The following is a 23964-nucleotide window of genomic DNA, read 5'->3' on the forward strand; positions in this document are numbered from 1 at the left end:
AAGAGAGTCTTTTTCTCTTCTCCCACGTGAAACACTCTCCTCTCATTTATTTTTCACTTATCCACAACTAACCCCCATTTGACACCTTTCATTTTTTTAGATAATCATCACCTAAATCCAACCAACTCATTAACTTCATGCAAGGTGTCAAATTTGTACCAATTATTTGCACCTTTGTCTTGACTTGCATGATGACTCATCAAATCTTATGGGCCCGCCTAGTGGGTCCACGTGCAGTGTCCAGTGGTAGTCCAGTCTTTTGGTATTTTTACAACTTCCCGCGTCGTTTCGGCCACACTAATCATCGGAGCAGCTCACTCGTCGCGATTCGAGTCCCGGTTCAAGAGATATGAGCTTCGAAGTTTGACGCTTCACACGTAATCCCGCTTTCGACTTCTCGTATCATTTGAGTCTTTGGGCTTTAGTCCGATTTGTTGGGCTTCACATGGGCTTGATCGGAAGGCATGTGTATACTCCCTATTCCGTGCTTAAATGCTGGCTTTATCATAATTTTTACATTAGTTGCTCCAACCTGCAAAAAGCACGAAGATGCGATTATTTCATGATTATTAAGCACAAAATTGACCAAAATGTTATGTCTCTACAGGTTTTTATAATACATTTTTGGGTGCTTATCACTCATCCACTGAAAAGGCAACAGTTGGGGGCGGCGAGCTCCCACAATATTTATTACCCTGTCATCAGACGCATGGATAATCTACACAGACGGATCATTTAACAAGTTTGGATATGGGTTCGGGTGTCTTTTTATTTCTCCCACGATTCAAATGATTAAGCACTCGGCCTCGTTTCCGCTTCAAAGCATCTAACAATGTAGGAAGCATTGATCGCTTTTTAGGATTAAAATTTAAGTAAGCTTCAAATTTTTACGTATTAGTGGGAAGTCAGTTTGGAGGCTCTTTTGAAGCATGGGATGATAAGATGGCAACATATCTAGACTTGATCCATAGGTTTGCTCGTCAATTTGATGTCATTTCAATCATTCAGAGACCTCAAAACGACATTCGACACGCTGACGCCTTGGCATACCTCTTTGCATCTATCGCTATTGATGGCCCAAGACAAGTCACCGTCGATTTCCAGCAAGATCCAAGTATTAATTTGTCAGTCGAGCAACTCACGGACATTTACATCAACACGTGTTGTTTTTTCATTGCTTCTTTAGAGTCATCACCTTTAATCGTTTATGTTGTGACCACAAGAAAAAGAAAATATGACAATGATGAATTGTTGCTTAACTAGCTAAATGCTGATTCCTCTTAAGATATAGACATGTTTAACCAAGGGAATGAAACAGAATTAACTTCAGGAGTTGTTCAAGGTGACCAAGATCTCAATGATTCAAGAAAGGGGCCCCGCGCTTTTGATTACCTATGCTGGCAGCCCCAACCGAGGACTAGCGAACTCCATACATTGCCTTCCTGAACAATGGCATATTTCCTTCAGACCCCAAACTCACTGAGACTATCAAGCGTGACGCCTGGAAATTCTTAACGATAACATTGTCCAATGGTGATCCACAATTGTATAAAAAGAGAAATATTTTATCCCCCATGCTTAGATGCCTCACCAAAGCAGAAGGCTTACTCGTGTTGAAAGAAATTTATGCAAGCATTTGTGGTAATCACGTTTTGGGTCATAAAGCAATGACCGGGGATATTGGTGGCCTCAGATGCAACTAGATGCCAATCAAATTTCTCGACATGTATACCCTCGGTCAAAAACACTACAACATAGGTGCTCTACCACCCGCGAATTGCATCTAATTTTTCTCCCATGGTAATTTGCAATGGAGTTTGGATTATTGGCCCCTTCCCTATCCCGTTCAAGAAGGCACATTAAAGGGTGAAGAGTCGAAACTGCCTACGGATTGACTAGCAGCAAGGCCCTCAAACCGACCTATAGTAAAGCCTCGAAGCTACCACTTTGACAAAAATTCATATCTGGGGGAGGCTACAATTAAAGTAGTTGTACAATCTGACATAAAACGCTAGCGAATCCCAACAAACCTACACTGACCAGCAAATTAAAGACGCGGTCAAAAGGTTATTTTTGAAAGAAACTAAAGAAATCTCGAGAAATCATAATAAAGTTCAAGTTTTATATGCAACTCAAGACTGGGGGCGAGCACTTGTCGAGTACTTATGATTTGGAATTAACACCAATTAACAATAGCTGTGTCATTTATGCTTATGGCTGATAACATAACGAGTATTACTACTGGTAAAGTATATCATTCTGAAGACAATTGCAAAAACCTACAATGACTCAGTACTATGTACAGTTCGTTATTTCTATGACACCAGCAGAAAAGTGCATTGACTTCAATAGTCTTCTAACTCATATCATAATTGGGGGCGACGGAGACATGTTAAAAGCTAAATTTGTTTAAACACTAGAGTATTTTTGAAAGTTGTATTGGCGTTCATGCGATGATTTTCAGGAACTAACTCTTTATAAACGAAAAATAGTTAATCAAAGTCGCAGAGTTTGCGTTTACGAACCCAAACTCTGTGCAATCAAAGTCCTAGTTTGGGTTTGCGATACCAACTCTAGGCGATCAAAGTCGCAGAGTTTGCGTTTGCGATACCAAACTCTGTGCAATCAAAGTCCTGGTTTGGGTTTGCGATACCAACTCTAGGCAATCAAAGTCGCAGAGTTTGCGTTTGCGATACCAAACTCTGTATAATCAAAGTCCTGGTTTGGGTTTGCGATATCAACTCTAGGCAATCAAAGTCGCAGAGTTTGCATTTGCGATACCAAACTCTATGCAATCAAAGTCCTGGTTTGGGTTTGCAATACCAACTCTAGGCAATCAAAGTCACAGAGTTTGCGTTTGCGATACCAAACTCTGTGCAATCAAAGTCTTGGTTTGTGTTTGCGATACCAAACTCTTATTTCAGTAACTTTATCTTTACCAAATCAAATAAATTCCATCTGGCAAAGAGGGGGCGATGTATGTACCACCATATTACTACCCTTACTAATGGATTCCATGGGGGTCTTTACAATAAGTCTAAAAGACCGATCCTTGATTACCTGGACGGCTCACAGTTCTAGTTAGCCACTTGGACAGCTCACATTTCTAGTTAGCCACTTGGACGACTCACAGTTCTAGTTAGCCACTTGGACAGCTCACAGTTCTAGTTAGCCACTTGGACGGCTCACATGTTAAGTTAGACATCTGGACGGCCCACAGTCCAGTCAATCACCTGAGCGGGTCACATGTTCAGTTAACCAGTCCAATCTAGTGAGAGTCTTTGTGCTCTCAGAACTCTTATTTTCTATTTGTATAAATAGGACTCTTCACTTAACAAAGAATGACATTTTGGAGACTTGATTCTGGAAACATATTCTGGATACGTAGGCAACCATTAAAGGCACAATCTCACTCTTTATACAACATCTTCCCTTGCAGATTCAATAGAGTGTCTGGGTAAATTCTTACCCAAACAGTAAGTAAATATTTACAGTTACACTATCCATTTTGGATGAACTGACTGAAAAATGTGACTATTATGTTGTTTCTTTTGCATTTTTTTTTTGTTCAGTTAGTTTTGTTGATGACTACGAACCAGCTGCCTCAAGTATATTTGAGTTGGAATTCACACAATGTGTATAAGTCGAGAAATAGAAAATTCATTCTGGTAGTGCAAATGACAACTTGCTATTACCTATTAGCAATATGACTACAACATAACTTTTAAAGAAAATGGCACTTCCAACTTTGCAACCATTAGCAGTCACCCATCCACGTTTAGCATCAGTATGTCCTCAGGTGACCTAGTCCAGGCGTCCAGCTACATTGAATTGTGGTCCTTTGCTTCAAATCAGCATCCAGTCTTAGGCTTGAGATGATTTCCTTGGTTTCTGAAGAATCTGAAATTCCCAGATACAATTTCACAGAGTAATCTCGATGAATTCAATGTTCCCAATTAGATTTAATCATGCACAAGCAAACAATTATCTATGACAATCAAACTGAAAAAATAAAACGAGACAAGACACAGAGATTTTTTACGTGGTAAACCCAATCACTGGGAAACATCCACGCCACTGCCTTTCACAAGCAGTGGAAAAAATTCACTCAATAAAATCAAGTATTACAATGTCTTGTGCTCACATCGAAGTATTAAGACTCAAAGAAAGAACTACTCACAACGGGGATCAAATCCCATGATTACCCGAATACCGCATTCTTCCTTCTATCTTTGACTCTTTCGAATATCACACTTCTCCACTTGTAATCCTTGAAGTTAAAACCTTCGTCTTGCAATCTCAACAAGCATAACTCTTCCTTTCGCAGGAACAACTTTAATCAATATGGATTTTGGTTTGGGAATTTTATTCCTCTCAAAATAGCATCACAAGTAATCACAACTCTAGATACATATATGAGAAGAGTAATGGAGAACAAACAAATCAACCAAACAATCCTCTCTATAGCTTGCGGCTCATAAACCAAACACAAACTTATGGTTTTTCTTTTCTATTAACTCTCTGGCCCCTCCTTTTGAGAATAGAAACCCCTTATAAAGCCCATAAAACTAGGTTCAAAACCTTGATTCCGGTCTTTATTAGCCATAAAACCCGTTGACTTTTTGAATTATGTCTAAAGCCCACCCGGTTTGTAAAAGTGCGAAATAAAGGTTTCGTTTTCGGTGAGTTTGTGAGAAAAAACCAACCGCACCTTTATTATTTTTTCAAAATACCTTACATACCCTTTTATATGAAAGTTGTTACTTAATTTCTTTCTTCCTCAATTGGCAATGGTGATTTCTCATATCATGATTTTTGACTGAAATTGAGACCGTCTTTTCTCTTTTCTTCTTTGTTCTCCTTTTGCTGGACTTTTTGGAACTGTCACCACTAACGTACATTTATTTACACCTACAATTCTATTATTATGTTATCTAGGGCAAGCAAAAGATGGAAATTGACTACTGATCATTTAACTTATCGTCATCTCTGTATTTGATCATTTTTTTTCATTGAATAATATAACCTGCACTCTTTTGAGATAATGGAATTGTTGTAATTTTTAGTTTCATTTCAATTTTGTTTTGTAGGATGGATTTTACTGTTCTTGGAGTTATATCCTACAAAAATTTGACTCTCGCGAGTCGTATTGGTTTGTCTTCTTCAATTATCGATGTCAAAAATGAGATTTCGACGAATTTCCCTTGCATACATGCTATTGCCTGTATTGGTAGTAAGGGTGATTCCTTTTATGGCTACATTGATGAAGGATATACGGTGATTGCGTTCAGGCAATGCTACTCACATTCTATCAAGCCAGTTCCGAATGGTTTTATGCCAAGGCGATGCCCGATTCTCCTCTGGGTTTATCCGTGTAGTCCGAAGATTGGTCCTGGTAGACCCAAGAAGAAAAGAATTGAAAGCACCGGTGTGATTCGTTAGTCTATGATCAGTTTTGATGTTCTCGGCAAACCATATGTTTTTAGTTGTCTTAATTGAGACTTTTAAGTTTGGTCTTTTGACATTTATTAATGAGAAATAGATATTCATTGTATACTTTTATGGAATGTTGATACTCATTTGAGATTATTCGCTAGTCGGTTTGTTTTATTTTTCATTTGTTATAATGAAATTTATAGTCTGTAAAATTATTCATGTTGCAGGCGTAATTGACAGTGCAACATTCATGTTGCAGTTGTAATTGATAGTGCAACATTCATGTTGCAGTTGTAATTGATAGTGCAACATTCATGTTGCAGTTGTAATTGAGAGTGCAACATTCTTGTTGCATGTTATGTATTGATAGTGCACCATTCATGTTGCAGTCTGTTGCAGTCGTAATTGAGAGTGAAACATTCATGTTGCAGTTGTAATTGAGAGTGCAACATTCATGTTGCAGTCTGTTGTAGTCGTAATTAAGAGTGCAACATTCATGTTGCAGTTGTAATTGAGAGTGAAACATTCATATTGCATGCAGTCGTAATGCGTGCGACTTACTAAACCCATCTCTTTTAAAGGAGACTTCTCCATTTTACAGGTGTCATGCTATGTACTGCAACTACATAGTTTGATGCTTCCTTTTAAACTTGGCGTTTTTGTCTTTGGAATCATGTACTCATAATGTAGACAAAGCTAACCCCATTTATTAGAAACTTGGAATTTAGGAAGCAAATCGGGTCGATGAGGCATTCAACGCTTCATCGATACAAATTGCAGGGATTGTAGGTCATCCTATATAGGGTCTGAACTTTACTACACATTCACTATGATGCCCACCAACACAACAAAACATTGCAACCCCTATTGGACAAGGATACCATTCATAACAACAATCACAATTCACAAGAATGAACCTAAGCACAAAATGGGATTTATGAAGTACCAAATTCTCAAGAAATGACGAAATAGAAGCCTCAGTACCACAACCTTTCATCAATTTAGGCATAAAAAAGTAACCAAACTTTACAATTATGCTAACATTTTCTTAACTGCCATCATTCAAATTCAAGATCCATAACCATCATCAATTATAACTGGTTATAGAAATTTACGCCAATAACACTAGATTGGCATTGTAATCAAACCATCTCATATCTGAACTAGGTAAAACGAATGAAGAAATCAACCAAAATAGAGAACACCAAAAATTTCATTCACAAAAGATCTAACTCTTATTCATAGGTTCCAAATCAACTATATATTACATCGACACCACTAACATTGAAACATTCTAATACTAAATACTAAAGACAGAAACATTGAAACATTGAAACAAACCCTAAACAAACATCTTCAAGAACTAGTAAATTTGGTAACCGCCTTTGGTGCCTTCGAAAAACGCATGCTTAGCCAATTCAATAAGAAGAACAAGACGAACAGTAGTCTGAATCTCCCGAGAAGTGATGGTGGGCTTCTTGTTGTACCTTGCAAGCCTTGAAGATTCCTAAGCCAACTTCTCAAAGATATCATTAATGAAACTGATGAGGTCAATATTTGCCTTCAAAACTGACCAAACATCAATATTTGCTTTTATTGTGGTCTTAACATTCACCCTATTTTAAAAAAGACACTAAAAAGATTTGCAAACGGTGTATCCATCATTTTTTCCTTATGCACTTCCGTTATATCAGCTCTAATCAAATCCATAATATCAATCATTGACTTTAAACTGGACCTATAATTCAACAACTCGCTTTTCACCAAATTTTCTTTACCTTTCTCCTCTATCTTTTCTTTGCCTTTCGTTTTTGGGTTTTTGCTCGTTGAGGTAGTTGCATCTTTAGTTTGTTTCGGAAGGCTCAGTTTAGATTTAGCGGCCTTCCCTTGTCAAGCAGAAACCTAAAGAAAACTAATGAATTAGTAGCTTGTTGCAACCAATTACGACTGCAACATGAATGTTTCAGTGGTGTGTTTTTTTACTACAACATGGATGTTTCAGTGGAAAACATGCCTCAAAACTCAAACAAACATCACCAATTTAAACCTCAAACAACACTCATATTGCATTCGACCTAAAAATACTCATGTTAAAGTGGGATTTGACAACTGCAACATCCATGTTGCATTGGGATTTGATAGTGCAACATCCATATTGCGGTGGTAAGTGATGTCTGCAAATGAAAATCTAAGTATATTCGATGCAACACTCATGTTGCAGTGAATACATTCAACACACTTTAACCAATTTTTTATAAAATGAAAATCCTAATATATCAAAATTGTGAAACTATCAATGAAATTTGGTATCTAACCTTTTTGCTATCTTGTTCTCTTTTTTTTGTAGTAGATCTTGTGTTTGCTTGCACATTATCGTTTGAATCTTTTCTTTTTTCTTCATTAGGGTTCTTCATTTTGAAATTTTGGTTAAATTTGAGGAAACTAGGGTTTAATTTGGGGAACTTGGGTTTCAAAATTTGGGTTTAATTTGGGGAAGTAGGAGTAGGGTTTCAAAATTTAGGTTTAATTTGGGGAATTAGGGTTTTGAAATTTGCATATGTTGTTGACTGCAACATGAATGTTGCATATTTGTCTAGTTTGATTTCTATTTAAGGGACAATTGTGTAATACTGCCAACAAATGGACCGGATGGGCTTTTGATATAATTAGAAAAAGCTGTGTCTTTTTTCCGTAATTAAATTGAAACACTGGGCTTCAAGCCCATTCTCTGTATAAAGCCTCGGTCCAAGTCTCCCCCTCAACTAGGAAACCCTTTATTAGATAAAGCATATCTTATAGGGAATGGTTATATGAACTCCACCTTATAGTGACTCCAAACTTACTCCACTCCTAAAAGTGGACTTACAAGACGTATTGAGGGTTAATTTTTTGTGGAGATATACATTACATGATGTAGAACACCCCCACAAAAAATCAGCTCAATTAAATATGTTTAACCTAGTTAAAAGTCGTTATGAAATTAAAGAAATCTGGGCCGTTGGATAATTTCATAACATTCTAAATGATTTTTGACGATGTTGTACATCTTTAACTGAACTGATTTTTTATGAGGATGATCTCTATTGTGTGGAGAACATCTCTACAAAAAATCAGCTTCTAATTCATTGTATTTAGTGGTGGAGTAATTTTGGAGTCACTTTAAGTGGAGTTCATATAACTATCCCCTATCTTATATTAGAAAGATAAAGCATATCTACCTTCAGTTGTAGCAAAGGATTTTGTCCATTATATTCGGTGGGTTTGTTACCAAATATGTCCAACATATATGGGCGTATCAGAATCTACTAGCTCATTTATAGCATTTTGTAGATAAATCTTCATGTGTATAATAATGTCTCTACACACCTCTGTTGCACTATACGTCTTTGTGATGTACAGTGGTTCATTCTAAATGGCATGTACAGCTGCACACACCATTGCCCTTACAATTTCAGAATCTAAATTGTTCTTTCTATTTCGCGTCCTTAGCCAGTAGCCCAGTACCACTCACTATTTGAATTCCTCACTGAAGTGGTGAACCCAATTGCCGCCTTGATCCCAGATGACCATACTTGTCTTGTATATGAGCAGTCAAACAAAAAATACATTGAGTTTTCTCTGTGACCTGCTGTTGAAAATGAAGTTTAATTTTCAAAAACCCCCCCTCCCAAACTTAATTTATTTGTGCTGACCATTCCAAGCATCTTCCTCATTCAACAAAATCTTCGACCTTGAGGGGTTTTGTAAAAATGTCCGCAAGTTGATCATGAGACCTTGTGTATTGCAGCTGAACCTCTTTCTTTGTGATGCATTCTCTGATAAAATGGTACCTTGTCTCGATATGCTTACTGCAGGTCATGAAAAACTGGATTCTTTGCCAATGCAAAAGCTGAATTGTTGTCGACATAAATGTCTGTAGACTCTTGAGGCATATGGAGTCCCTTCATCATATTTCTCATCCATTTGGCATGACAAACACATGATATGGCAGCAACGTACTCTGATTCACAAGTAGAGAGAGTGACAATCTGTTGCTTTTTTGAAGTCCAAGTAAACGCCGTCTCACCCATGTAAAACACATACCCTGTGGTGCTTTTCCGATCATCCACATCTCCAGCCCAATCACTATCACTGTATCCAATAAAGTTGAAATTGTTAGACGATGAGTAAAACAAGCCATAACTGAGTGTGCCTTGAAGGTAACGAAGAATCCTTTTTGCAGCCTTCATATGTGTCATTGTTGGTGCTTCCATGTAACGACTAACAAGTCCAATAACTTCAAAGAGAATGTCAGGTCTTGTGCATGTTAAGTAACGTAGGCTGTCAATTCAACAAGACTTTTAAAGAGTGTTGGATTAACTCTTACACCTTCATCATGCTTAGACAACTTTGTGCCACATTCAACGGGAGTGCTCACCAACTTGCAATCAGCCATCTCAAACTTCTTGATAATTTCTTTTGAATAGCCTTATTGAGATATGAGAATGCCATCTTCCATTTGCTTCACTTCTATGCTAATGTAGTATGACATGAGCCCAATGGTCCGTCATTTCAAATTCTCTAGTCATGGTCATCTTCTTGAATTGAATTCTTCGAACATACTTGGATCTTTTCCTGTAAAGATTAAGTCATCCACTGGACATACAAACATACAGGCAACACATCTCCATTTTCATTTGTGTTAGTGTAAATAAGTGCATGTTTGTAGGGACATTTAATGAAGTTATTGTCCTGGAAATACTTGTCGATCGACCCTACTATTCCATGCCCTTGGACCTATATATGACTGGGCTCAATAACCAATTAGTCCCTACTAACCGTACTAAACAAAGGACTGAAAGGAGATATACAGTTAAACAAACTGGAAAGAGGCAGAAGCTCTAGACCCCTCAGTCCCCTCACCAAACCACTCTTTATTTATGTTAGCATGCAAATCACAAGCTTCCGATATTTTAAACACGCAATTAACATATGCATAAGTCTAGACATTTTCTTTTCCTTTGTTTTATTTATTTATTTTGTTTCGTATAAGTTATTATTTTATACTCATTTTCTAAATACAGAAGTCTAGACTCAATGAAGAATTAACATGTGTAACACATCCTATGCAGATCTAGTAAGGGCGGGATACATTTTCAACTCACTATTTATCTATTGTGGTGATCCAATTACCAATAAGTTATGAACATGACACTAAAAACAGATTCGCTTTTGGACGGCTTACACTAAATATATATATACGTTAAGACTTTATGAAGAAAAACACAGTGATTGATTAAGGACGGCTTACACTAAAATGAAAATAGCTAACCAACCCTTGTCTTGCCTCTTGTCTTTTGTCCTTTTTCAACCTACTCCTTTCCATTATCAGTTTTCTAGCTTTTCTACTTCTCATCTCTGATCAAGCTAACACAAATATATGTTTATCTATTTATCCTGTACGTTGACTTGAAGAATTCTTAAGCTAAAACTGAGAATGTGTACAAAGATGTGTACGTGTTGATGTAACATTATAGTATCTTGTGGGGGGTTACTGGTTAAGTACTTGATAAAAAACTGGGGGACTGAGTTATGAATACTGAAGTTTGGAGATGGTTATTGGGTTTAATATACATAGTAGCTGTTGCAACAATCTGGGTTGCTGCTGGTTTTGTTGTTCAATCTGTTGTAGATGGAGGTGTTTCGCCGTTCCTTGTCACCTATGTATGCAATGCTTTACTTATGATTTATATTCCTGTTGTTGAAGTTTGGCATTATTTGGAGGATTCAGTTGAGTGTACTTGGTTTTGGTCTAGTAATAAGAATGTCATTCATGCTGGAGGTTCGGACGAGGAGGAGGTTCTTCTTGGGCAGAGCAATTTAACTAGGAAAGGGGATGATCTAAATCCATCTGAATTTGTTGAACATGGAGAATGAGTGAGGAACTTGTTTCTAATAACCATCTGGATGCCAAAGGGCGCTGGACTCGTACTAAAACCGCAAGAGTTAGCCTCTTGTTGTGCCCTTTTTGGTTTCTTTCATATCTCTGTTCCAATCTCTCTCTCAAGTATACAAGTGTGACAGTAAGTGTGGTGGCCGAAATATCGTACATATCGTACACTTACGATATTTGTCCTTATTTCTATGATTATTTCAGGTACAAAGTATAGAGACAAAGATTGACACATGTCACCAAACTATTGGATGGAGTACACGGAGCAACTATAAAAGGAGTGAAGACAAAACAAAGGAGCAGATTCATTGGACACATTTACTTTTTCTGTTTCTCACGTGTAAATAGAGAGAGAAAGAGTGAACAATTGTAAAACACTATTAATGGAATAAGAAAGAGCTTTGTTAATTTTATCATTCTCTTCTTAAATCTTATAGTAAGCGTGTTGTCTCCTCCAATATTACAACCTTTAAGATTAATGGTCTCTCTCTCTCTCTCTCTGGTTTTTTCCTCCTCTTCTTCTTTCTTCTCCACTTCTTTTTATCTCTTCTATATCTCCTAACCGCCTCCACTCTCTCTAACCACCCCCTGCTCCCCTTTCCCATGATCCTCATTCCTGTCCCACGACCCCTAACCGTCCAACTGTCTCCTTATCCTCTGCTGTTTTGCTATGGTGCTCCCATATGCCTCTTTGCTATTCTGCCTCCTTTTGGTTCCCTCTCCTTCCAATGGTCCCGGCCATGTCCCTTGTATGATTCGCCGTATGTGGTTGACATACCGCGTCCCTTAGAACGGCTCGCCACTATCCATATTCGTGGACTGTCCCGCATGACCCCTCCTTCTGGCGGCGTTCTCCGGTTATGCTACCGCGGCTCATATGCACTGCCACGGGTTTCCCTTCACTATACGGCATAAGGACCATTCACCGCCTCTGATGTCCCATGTCACAAATATGACCCCTATAGATGCCCTCTCTCGGTCCTATTGCTAGTCCACGGACAAGCTATGGGGCCGAGACCCAACAATCTCAACATATGGTTTCTCCCTACTATTTTAAGTTGTCCCCTGTGTTACGTGACATGTGCCACATCATTATTGTCGCGTGGGAACAACGCATGCGCCGTACAAAATCTGACATTTTGGGTCTCGAGGCACACGTGTCCCATTTCCCTTGGTTCCCTCTTTGGTAATTACCCCTTTGCCCTTGATCTCTTCAAATCCCGCCCAAACCCTTCACTTGCCCAAATCCCTTAAACCTTTTTTTCCTTCTTACTTCTGCTATTTCTCATCTTCCCCCAATACTCCGATTTCTTCTTGTTGTTCCTCCAACCCCCGGCTTCTTGCACCGCTTGGGTCTGCTTTTGGTCCCTCCATTGCCTTGCTTGCTGATGCTTTCCAGGTTTGTCTTCCCCATCTCTCTCTCCTCGTTTATTCGTCATATTCCCTTTTCCATATTGTTTTCGCTCTCTCGTTTTTTTTTTCACACCTTGCCTTTTTCCCTGTTTCTCCATCCTCCCACCACCTGGTGAAATGTCTTGATCTGATTCGGTGGACACCTCCGCCACCAAATCCGATGAATCTGGTGCCCCTGGCTCCAGATCTAACTCTTCTACCGCGGATAGGTCGGAATCTCCGGCCTCGAGCTCTGCCAGCCCAACCGCTATCCCATCTACCTCGGGGAGGACAACTTCTCTCTCCACTCCTCCTTCATATTACCGCTGCCCTAATTTAGAAGCCGTTAAAACTGCTTATGGCATCCCAGACGACGTGTTGCTAGAACTCGTGCCTGGCGTAACCCACTTTCCCCATTTGGTTAAACCGCGGCCAGGATGTCTTGTAGTGACTGTAGGTCAGATAGCGGCCGGTCTGCGTTTCCCCTTAACCCTTTTAGACATCGAGGTATGCAACCATTTCAATATTCCGCCTTGTCAAGGCATAGGTAACTTCTGGCGAGTTATGTACGCCGCGAACCACTACAACAAAACCCACTCTCCTAAAATCCAACTCCGCGACATAATCGCTCATTTTTATTTGAAAAAGAGCACCAAGTTCGGGAGCATAGGATACCACTCCTTCTGTACCCGTCCGCGGAAGAAGTCTTTTGTTCTCCGCCTTACAACTTCGGACAAAGTGTGGCACCACTATCCTTTATACGTGTCTGGGACTTTTCTTTCCGCGGACCTCCCTTCCGAAGTTTCTCTGAGGCATCATAATTTCCTTACCCGTGGTGAGTAAAAACACTTAGATCCCCTAAACCACCTGCATAACTTTATGTCTAACGTGTCTTCTTTCTGTGTCCCAGGTTGGAAACCAGACTCGCGTTCTCAATTCTACGCCGGCATTTCCTCTGCAATCTTTCAAGAACTCCGGGATCTGGGGAGTGACCAGTGTGATATTCTCGGCATAGATCCCGACAAAGGCAACCCTCTTCTGCTCGACCCCTCTCTTAAGGACATCGGGAAGTACCAAGGCCCACTCTACCGTTTGCCGCCACCCAAGGAGCGTAAACCCAAATCTTCTCCCTCTTCCAAAAGGAAACGCCAACCCCACCAGTCTTTTGGTTATACCACAAAAATCACTCACTCTAGAGCCGCTGCCCAACGAGCTGCCAATCAATCCCGCCCCCTCCCCACAGATACCGCCCCCTTTCCTACTCTACTTTAGCGGATTGGGAAGACGAAATTGCACCTCCTTCTTCTTCGATTCCCACCGCGGACATGTCTGCTAGTAAGTTAAAACTCTGGGACAACGATTCTGAAGACGATGAGCGCACTCAGGATGCGCCAAAGATCCCCCCTGCCAAAAAGGCCCGTACTGTTCTACCTCCTTCCTCAGAGCCAACCACCCACATACCGCGGCCAACAGTTCCCCTTCGCCGCCCTGGAAAAGAACCCTCTTCAGCAGTCCCTCCCTCCTCGGGGGCCGTGGAGATATGGCATCCGCGTTTCAAAGCTAGAGATCGCGACGTAAATATAAGCGACTCCGCCCTTGACAATCCAGCAGTCGCGGCCTCTCTGTTTTTCAGTTCTCATCTCCCCGCGATCAAGCTTACGGCGACTCCGGTTCCTTTTCTGCTCATCGAACCTCCATTTACACTGGCTGGGAAAAGGTATATTCAATTCCTCTATTCGTTCTGTCTATTTTTTTTTTTTTTTTAACGCCTTTTCATTAGCTGAGTTTGGACATCGGTTACGTGGTACGCGGCCTGACCAATGCCTTGGACTCCCTAGAAGCTGCGAAACAGGAGATTAATGGCCCCTCCGGGTGGAAAACCAGGCATGCCTAGTTGGAAAAGGATTGTGATGGTTACAGGATTTCCGCCCTGAGGGCCCAAAAATCTTTACAGCAATCAGAGGACAAGCACCGCGACTATGTAGCCGGTGTAACGTCGAAGATGGAGAGCCAAAGGGAGGCGGAAAAGCTTGCTGTGCAGACTGTGGTGGATAAAGCTGTGACAGACGCGGCTGATAGGTTTAAAGTCCTCGCTGAGAAGAAGATTGCTCGTGAGCTGAAGAGCCAACTTGAGGGACTTGCCGCGGCTGGTCGTCTGCTTCCCCTTCCGTCCGTAGCCCCAACTCTTGTTGATCCCCCTTCAAAGGCACACCACGAATCTCCTTCTCCTGTTGTTACCGAGATTGCTGCTCCAATGCCAGCCGCTGTTACGTCTAGCGCGGTTACCTCTCCTTTTGAGGCAGATGTAGATCCTAACCCCGCAGTGGAAGGGGCTGAGGTATCTTCTCAGCCAGAGGGGGTTGATGGGCAGCAGTGAATTTTCAGTAAACATAATTTCGTACTATTGTAATGTTGGCGTAAACTTATTGGTACTTGGTAGTATACTTGGTGCTATACATGTTTTTCTGGGTTGGCCCAGCAGGTACTTAATCAAAAGCAATCTGTTTTTTCAACATTACAATGTGTCGTTTGGAAGTGTTTTGTTTTTCACTTTCCCCTCTCCTCTCAGTACCAAACTATGCCTTTTATTCATATGCACAGTCCACGACGGTATTTCCTCCACTGCTCTATATTAGCTGTGAAGCCCTGTGCTCCAAACAAAATTTTTAATGGTGATTTGACCTCTATCTGGATGGCTGTGAAGCCTGGTGGGGCAACTCAGTTTGCCCCCAAGTTGATTCGGACGTATAGTCCGCGAAGGGATTCTTCCCCGCTTTCTGGATGATGGCTGTGGAAGCCCCGTGGGACAACTTCGGCTTGCCCCTAGTTGATTCGGACATATAGTCCGCCGGGCGGGGATCCCCGCTTTTAACAGGGGCCGGGTGAAGCTGGAGGGGAAACTCAGCTTGCCCCCAAGTTGATTTGGACATATAGTCCGCGAAGGGCTCCTCCCCGCTCTCTCTGGATGGCTGTGAAGCCTGGTGGGGAAACTCAGCTTGCCCCCAAGTTGATTCGGACATATAGTCCGCGAAGGGCTCCTCCCGCTTTCTGGATGGCTGTGAAGCCTGGTGGGGGCAACTCAGCTTGCCCCCAAGTTGATTCGACATATAGTCTCATGCGAAGAGCTCCTCCCCCTCCTCGGATGGTTTAGTTGTGAAGCTGGTGGGGCAACCCCGGCTTTGCCCCAAGTTGATTCGAACATATAGTCCGCGAAGGGCTCCTCCCCCTTTCTCTGGATGGTTGTGAAGCCTGGTGGGGGCAACTCAGCTTGCCCCCAAGTTGATTCGGACATATAGTCCGCGAAGGGCTCCTCCCCTTTATTGGATGGCAGGAAGCTGGTGGGGGCAACTTCGGCTTGCCCCAAGTTGATTCGAACATATAGTCCGCGAAGGGCTCCTCACCCCCCCCTGCATTCTTTGGATGGCTGTGAAGCCTGGTGGAGGCAACTCAGCTTGCCCCCAAGTTGATTCGGACATATAGTCCGCGAAGGGCTCCTCCCCCTCGCTATCAGTGGATGGCTATGAAGCCTGGTGGGGGCAACTCAGCTTGCCCCCATCTTGATTTGGAGTTCAATTGTCAAAAAAATTCATCTTTCCATACCTACTACATATAGGAGAAATGTTTGTTTTATTCATGGATATAAACATCACTGCACCAGACATTACACCCTGACTCTCATATCGCACTTGAAAACTAAACAAGGCTTTCACTATGATAAATTTTCAACATTCTTATGTTCCATGGTTTATCAATCTTGTTCCTTGCTGAAGTTTATAGCTTATAAGTCCCAGAAGTTCCCTTTTCCGACACGACATATGGTCCCTCCCAGTTGGGCCCTAGTTTGTCGTCATTCTCCTTCCTGGTGGCTGGCGTAACCCGTCACAACACCCGATCCCCCATGTTGAAAGTTCACGGCCTCATCCTTTTATCATACTGTCTCTGTAACTTCCGATGATATTCTTCCAGGCGAATGCGCGCCATTTCTCTTTTTTCCTCTATGAAGTTCAACTCCGTGGTCAAAACTCCTTCATTTTTGCCTGATTCCACTGCACTGGTTCTTGTCGTTTTCTTTATCATTTCCACCGATATCACGGCTTCCACTCCATACGCTATTGAGAATGGTGACTCATTTGTAGATGTTCGCGGTGTTGTGCGGTAAGCCCATAGCACATGATGTAACTGGTCAACCCATGCTCCTTTCCGCTCCTCCAGCTTTCTCTTAAGATTATCCATTATGATTTTGTTCGAAGCCTCTGCCTGTCCATTCCCCTCCGGATTGTAGGGGGCTGAGAACCCCTGCTTCACTTTAAACGCCTGAAGGAACTTTCGTACCTTTCCCCCAGTAAACTGTGTTCCATTGTCCGCGATGATTTTATGTGGCAATCCAAACCTACAAATTATATTCTCCCACAGAAACTTGTTCACATTTCTTCCTTGACTTGTTGCAGTGCCACTCCTTCCACCCACTTTGTAAAATAATCGGTTGCTGCTAACATAAATCTCCTCTTCCCCTTTGTCGTAGGCAGGGGCCCTACTATATCCATCGCCCACATGGCGAATGGCCATGGACTAAACACACTGTGTAGTGGTTCAGCTGGAGCATGTATCAGCGGTGCAAATCTTTGACATTTTTCACACCTTTTGGCATATCCTACTGCATCCTTTTTCATTTGTGGCCAAAAATACCCCTGGGAGATCAATCGGTGTGTGGTCGTGCGCCCCGCTGAATGACTTCCATAGTCGCCTTCATGCACCTCAGCCAAAACCTCTTTAATTTGCGGCGGTCCTATGCATTTTAACATTGGTCCGCTAAAACTTTTCCTATATACAGATCCCCATCGAGTAAAGTGTATCTTTGACTCATCTGTTCCATTCTACGCCTTTCCTGTTTGTCTTCTACCTCCACCCCCATTAAGAAAGCTTTGATGGGTGTTATCCAACTTTGATCCATATCAGCGATAAGGCAAACATTCTCCTCTTCTGTGGTACTAGGCTTGCTCAATACCCTTACTTCAATAGATCTTCCCTCCGTCCCTGGAAGTACCTCCGCGACATATGCCAATGCATCGGCATGTCTGTTCTCACCGCGGTTCAAATGTGCAAACTTAATCGTCTTGAACTTACGTGCTTTCCTTTGCAAGACCTCCAAGTATCTCGCCATCCTTGGGCAGCGAGCCACGAATCCTCCATTCACTTGACACACCACTAGGTTAGAATCCGAGTAAACAGACAGTTCGCTCACATTTAAATCGTGTGCCATTCCCAAACCTGCTATCACCGCCCGTTACTTTCGGACTCATTATTGGAAGCCGCAGATCCCAGTTTCATCGATAATTCCAGCCTATTGTTCTCAAGGAGTCACCAGGACGCCTATTCCGTTTCCTGTATCTGTAGCCGAACCATTTGCGAAAATTCTCCACCCATTTATAGACTCCAAGGGGTCATGCTTTTGTAATACTAAGTGTATTTCATTTTAAAATACAATTTGTTTGTGTTTTTGGAGTAGATGCATAATAAATGCATTGGTTTTGTATTTGTACGCCTATGCATTTTTGGATTATAATTTCTTTATCTATGTATGTTCGCATGTGCATGTATTGTTTCTTCACATTCTTGCCTCTTCTTCTGGATACTTAAGCTACATATATAAATTATTTCAAGTTTTGGGGATGCACTTCTTGATGCACATTCATTACATTGAATATATCAAATATATTGCCTTAAGTTTATCAACATTCTTTAATGGTGGAGCAACAAATATACAGATTTTCATTCGAGCAATATAGAGTAGTTGGAGGTAAAAATAACTCAACTAAGGAGTTCACGTTGGAAATGGAAAACTCGGTTAGGTGAAGTAGTGAATATGTCAATCATTAGGTGAAGTGTCATCCGTTTCTTTTGTGATTCTCTTTGTAATCTTTAACCCTCGAAAGTGAAGTTGCTTAACTATGCTTTTTGGAATAGAAGTCAATGGGAGCTTAGGATCTCTCCCCATGATGAGTGCAATTCCCTTTCCCTACGGGCCTACGCCTTACCATACAAAAAATCAGATTATGTCCGGAGTTGGTGGAGTTTTGGAAGCCTTTGTCAAAGAACAACTCGGATGAAGAATGTTGTATGTATCCTGCTTTTAGACAATATTATTTTATGAACAAAACCATGCATGATCTTTTAGAAAACAAAACATTCTTATTTGTGCTCAACTTCTCAGACTTCTTCACCGAATGCAACTTTGCTCGTGTTTCATGGTTTGGGCTAAACATGTTTTCGGGTTTATCCATTGTCTTGCATTCTCTAAGGACAAAGTAATCGATACCCCATTTCTAGATATTTTATTTGCTTCTACATGTGGTATATATGGCTATAACGAAATAAATATAGGTTCCGTGAAACCTCCTAATTCTATATCTTATCAACTTGAAGTCGGGAGAAAGTTGCACATTAGTTAATTCATCGTGAAAACCATTGCTTCTCAAATTTTTATACTCTTCGGCCAGTATCCCGGATTTCACCACGCAAGCTGCTTAATTCAATGGATTGCTCTTCTATTAGCAATCCGGGACTTCTTGGCGTGGAGCTCTCGGATATGCTTTTGGGCGATTATAGCGAGGTTTTAATTAACTTTGGCATAGAGGATCGGATCTTGATTTGCTTTGGTTCTTACCCGTGCAAATTATCTCAACAAATTAAACTGCGGATGTTACTCTTGAACAAGAGTCACATCATATGATTCATCGTGTTAGTAGTCGTTGTTCATGGGAGACCCAATCGATATATTTTAAGATAAAAGAGCTTATTCAAATCCAACTTCACCATGCTTTGGATATAGCTTGATAGTAAATTGTGTCATTTCACGTATTAGCAAAACTTCCGTAATCAAGGCAAATGATTCAAAATGGTGGAGGAATCCAAGTTTAGATCATATAAGTTCACATGAATCTGTTCTTAATGGAAATGGCCCATGCTTCCTCGTTTAAGCTTTATGCGAAGTGCTTAATGTACATTAATGACAAACTTCGTCATTACGCAGCATAATATTACAATGCAAAACACGTCCACACTTTTATTACACCCGTTTAGTTGCTATCAATGGGAACTATAACTCCAAGAACTTTGCTCGCGCCCATCACTTTAGGTGAGCTTATCCAAGAAATAGAAAGCGTAATACTTTACCATGGCTAGGTAAAGGCCATCAATTCAGCCAATTTAAGGCTCAATTAAGAGGGAAGTTTCTTGGAAACTAACGAATGAACCATCTAAAAGCGATATCATTTTCAGTTGAGAATAGATTGTCTCACTGCTATCAAAAATATTTGCTTTGTAAACGGTCTAATCCATTCCCCATTAACTTGACTGAAAAATAAGTCTACAAGTAGTAGTAGAAACGACAAGACATCATAGAAATTAGGTATAACTGTTTCGCTTCTTTGACTAATCAAACATCCGCGGAAGAGGTCTGACTACCATGAATGCATCCACAACCTAGAAGGAAGAACAAAAATAAGATAATAAGATGCATGACAAGCGTTGTTTCACATGATTAAGGAAATTAGTACTACAACGAATAATTAGGCGAAGCTACAACACTAAACTTCCTTCCTACTTTAACTACCCATCTCTACTTGCACGTGAGGGCCTAATCATTTTGATAATCCAATAGAATGTAATAGTGGTTGTCTATGTCTCTATGAAAGAATTCCGTAATTCGTGGTTACATAACCTAACGAAAAAACAAAACAAAACATACTCATTGTGCATTTATCTATAGGGGCGAGTTACTAAGCGTACTACTACGGTGATTGGTGAGTTATGGACTTCTGAATGAATACCGTAAATGGTAATGCGTGCGTTGCACATTCAATTCAGGTTTTAGGCCAAAGTTTTAAATCCAAAGGGTACCGGAAAATCGGATGACCATTTTTTTTTTTCTTCTCGGGAAAGGGTAAATCGGTAATTTATAGCATTCGGGGCTATAAAACTCAACGCCTACAGAGACACACAATTTAGCCCGGTTCGTTCGTCTTCTCCATTTCGATATTCCCAATTAAAACCCGTTCCAGCGAAGAGCGACCAACGAATGCTATTGAGAGTGGCTACTTTTTCCCTCTCCATTTTTCTTTTTCTCTCCATTTTTCTTTTTCTGTAGATCTATTCTTCTGCACAGGAGACTTCCAACCGGTAAGATCATGATTCTGAATGTTTTCAGGCCTTTTTGTAGAAAACAGGTTCAATTCTCTGATTTTCATTTGCAGGTAATCACAGAACAACTTTTGCTTCTTCTTCAAAACATTATTAGCGATTAGAAAAATTCTGAAACGGTCGATTATTCAGGTGGCATTCTTTTGCTTAGTTATAAATGCAAGTAAGTAAATAAAACTCTTTGATACAATTCTCTGTTTCCAATTTGTAGGAAACCACACAAAATTCTTTACACCGTTTCAACACCTTTCAGATTTTACAAAGAAAAGTAAATCATCCTCTAATCCTAACTACTTCTCCTCTAATTAGTCTAGCCCCCGCATACTCTCCATTACCTCTACAACCGCAATGGAAGAGGTAAAGGTTCCTATTTCTAATTTCACTTTTACTTTTCAGTTTGAATTAAATCTTAATTAAACAGTTTATTGTATGTTGCCTTCCTCTATTTTATTTTCATCGTGATTTGAACCATTAATGCGAAAAAAGAACTTCATCTGTATCCATTGCAAAAATGAGTTACGATTTCATGTGTTCTAATTCTTCATGCATCCCTATTGCTCCATCTTAATGTTTGATTTCCATAGGATGTGATGAATGGCGAGATATTTGGTTTCTTTCTCATAATGCTTTATGTGGTTTTAGATATAGCATTTCATTTTAATTTACCTGTGTCTAAGCATCCCTATTTTTCTTTCTTTCTTTCTAGATAACAATGGAACTTGGAATTTGAAAGTTAAATCACCCGGTGTGAAGTTACTTGCTTATACTTTTTTCTCAACTCAAAGAGATGACCAAGGACTTTACAGTTTACACACACTCTTTTCCATTATGCCCCTTCAATCTATTTAAATGTGTTTTCAATGTTTTATGGGTTTTCCAGAATTGTAGTTTTAGGGATTTCAGAATTCAAGCCTTATTGTAATAGGCGTATGTATCTAAACAAGATTTATTGCTATTTAAATGTTATTTTTCTATTACAAATCTGATTCGAATATTTGATTTGCTCTTTCTACCCCATTTTCTTAATTCAGTTTTCTATTTTTTCAACTTAATTTTGTGTCTTCCAAGTATACTTTTGAGTATTTCACAGTGATAACAAATATACTTATTTTTATTTCTCTTTGTTTTCTTTTCTTCATATTTTGAGAATAATCGGTCTTATGGTTCCTTATCAACCAAATTATAAGAGTGTTTACTATCATAAAAAAAATTGCTTTTGTTAGCTAGCTACAATTTCTTTCTTTGTCCAACCTACCTACTTATTTAAACCGACCAAAATATTTAAAACGGCAAAAAAAAAAAAAACTGATGAATTCGCTAGATCATTTTGAAGACAATGATAAAAAAAATGTTATTCGTATTGCATTTTTTTTAGATATTTTATTCTCCAGTGTAGAATAATAATTATGTTTTGTTTTGTTTTTCGTTAGGTTATGTAACCACGGATGCAGATTTCCCAATTAGTTCCCGTATTTCCGGTTTTATGCCTAAGTTTTAAATGGAAAGGGAACCAGAAAGTTAGACAGCCACTTTTTTTTTGCTCTTAACACAAAGGGTAAATTGGTAATTAGATACTCAAGTTGATAAGATATAGAATTAGGAGGTTTCACGGAACCTATATTTATTCGTTATAGCCATATATACCACATGTAGAAGCAAATAAAATATCTAGAAATGGGGTATCGAGACTTTTGTCCTTAGAGAATGCAAGACACGGATAAACTCGGAGTAACATGTTTAGCCCAAACCATAACATGCTTATGGAGAGCTATACTGCATGGGTCTTGGGAAGAAACGTAAATGTAAGTATATGTCCTTAATATTCATGTCTTTATTTTATTTGTTACTTTGCATGCCACTTGAAATAATTTCGGGATTATTTGGATTAATTGTTGATTGGTGCAGAGGTCAGGTGAGCTTAGGCAAACTAATTATCACTCTTTAAGAGCTACTCTAAATTGTAGACTTGGTTAGGTTCCCCAGCTTAGTTTACCTCTGTAGTTATTTGACTTAAAGTGCCTATCTGAGTTGCTATACTCAGGGTACTTTTGGTTTCCATCAGCTCTTCCAACCACTTGAGCAATCCCTTTTAATCTATTATTATTATTATTTGCATTTTCTATCCTTGGATGTTATGGTGTCCAGCAAAAGGTAGAAGGTGCATGCCTGAACAAGTACACTTTCTTCTTATGTTTTTAGGAGCTTCTTATGTTGATTTAGAACAAAATGATCTTACATGGTGACTGTCTTACAGGAATGTTTCTTATAACAATTTCACATGGGAAGGCACTGATACAAGAGAATGTTCTAATGGGAATGTGTAAGTCTTATGTGTTTTCTTTGTTAATTTTTATGGATTTAAAGCAATTATTTGCTCTCTAACTTTGATCTTTCCCATTCCATCAGTAATTTGCTGGAGAGCTATTTCACAACAAAAAATAAGTTGTAAGATACTATTTCCCTTCTTGTGATTTTGTGTTGTAAGTTGTTAGATAAAATGCATAAGCGTGGATTGGTTTCTTGGTCTCCTTGCATCAAGTTTTTTACGTAATATCTTGTGATGCTTAAACTCTAATTTTTTCTGTTATAGATTTAAAGTTGGTTTTCCTTTAGACTACATATACATTCACTTTCATAATTTGTTTTAACATGAAAATTGGGTGTATTTGTTTTGACCTAGGGTGTATTTGTTATGATTATGAATCTTTGGTTAGTGTCTCTTCACTTGAATAAGGAAAAACACTACATTTTTGGCAAAACTTACTCGCTTTTAGTTAACCGGTGGTAGCATCCAACTCAACTTGCGGGGGTGCGATTGGATTGCTTATTGCCCCTAAATAGATTATAAATGCTCTCCTTCTCCAGTACCCACATGCTCCTAGAACTTCACCGACCTAATTTATAGAGACTAATCAATATACACAAATATGCTCGACCCTACGACCAAGCAGTTCACACACTTAAGCGGGTGAAATGGAAGTCCTTAGAATGCGTTTTTTGACCAA

General features: G+C 39.8%; 1 protein-coding gene, 1 long non-coding RNA gene and 1 pseudogene across 2 annotated transcripts; 1 reads left to right on the plus strand and 2 right to left on the minus strand.

The window, feature by feature from the left end:
- Positions 1–9281: 9281 nt before the first annotated feature.
- LOC147506594 (secreted RxLR effector protein 161 pseudogene) lies at positions 9282–9927 on the minus strand (annotated as a pseudogene).
- Positions 9928–10700: 773 nt separating this feature from the next.
- Positions 10701–11781, plus strand: LOC147506595 (uncharacterized). Its single transcript, XR_015220832.1, has 2 exons — positions 10701–11498; positions 11573–11781. It is a non-coding gene; the product is annotated as an uncharacterized LOC147506595 (long non-coding RNA).
- Positions 11782–16669: 4888 nt separating this feature from the next.
- LOC147506596 (uncharacterized) lies at positions 16670–17326 on the minus strand. The gene has a single exon (XM_086605796.1). The coding sequence runs from the start codon at positions 17324–17326 to the stop codon at positions 16670–16672; it is 657 nt and encodes a 218-aa protein (XP_086461922.1).
- Between the last annotated feature and the right edge of the window lie 6638 nt (positions 17327–23964).

Source organism: Coptis chinensis, chromosome 4 (genome assembly GCF_015680905.1).
Source record: "Coptis chinensis isolate HL-2020 chromosome 4, ASM1568090v1, whole genome shotgun sequence".
NCBI lineage: Eukaryota > Viridiplantae > Streptophyta > Magnoliopsida > Ranunculales > Ranunculaceae > Coptis > Coptis chinensis.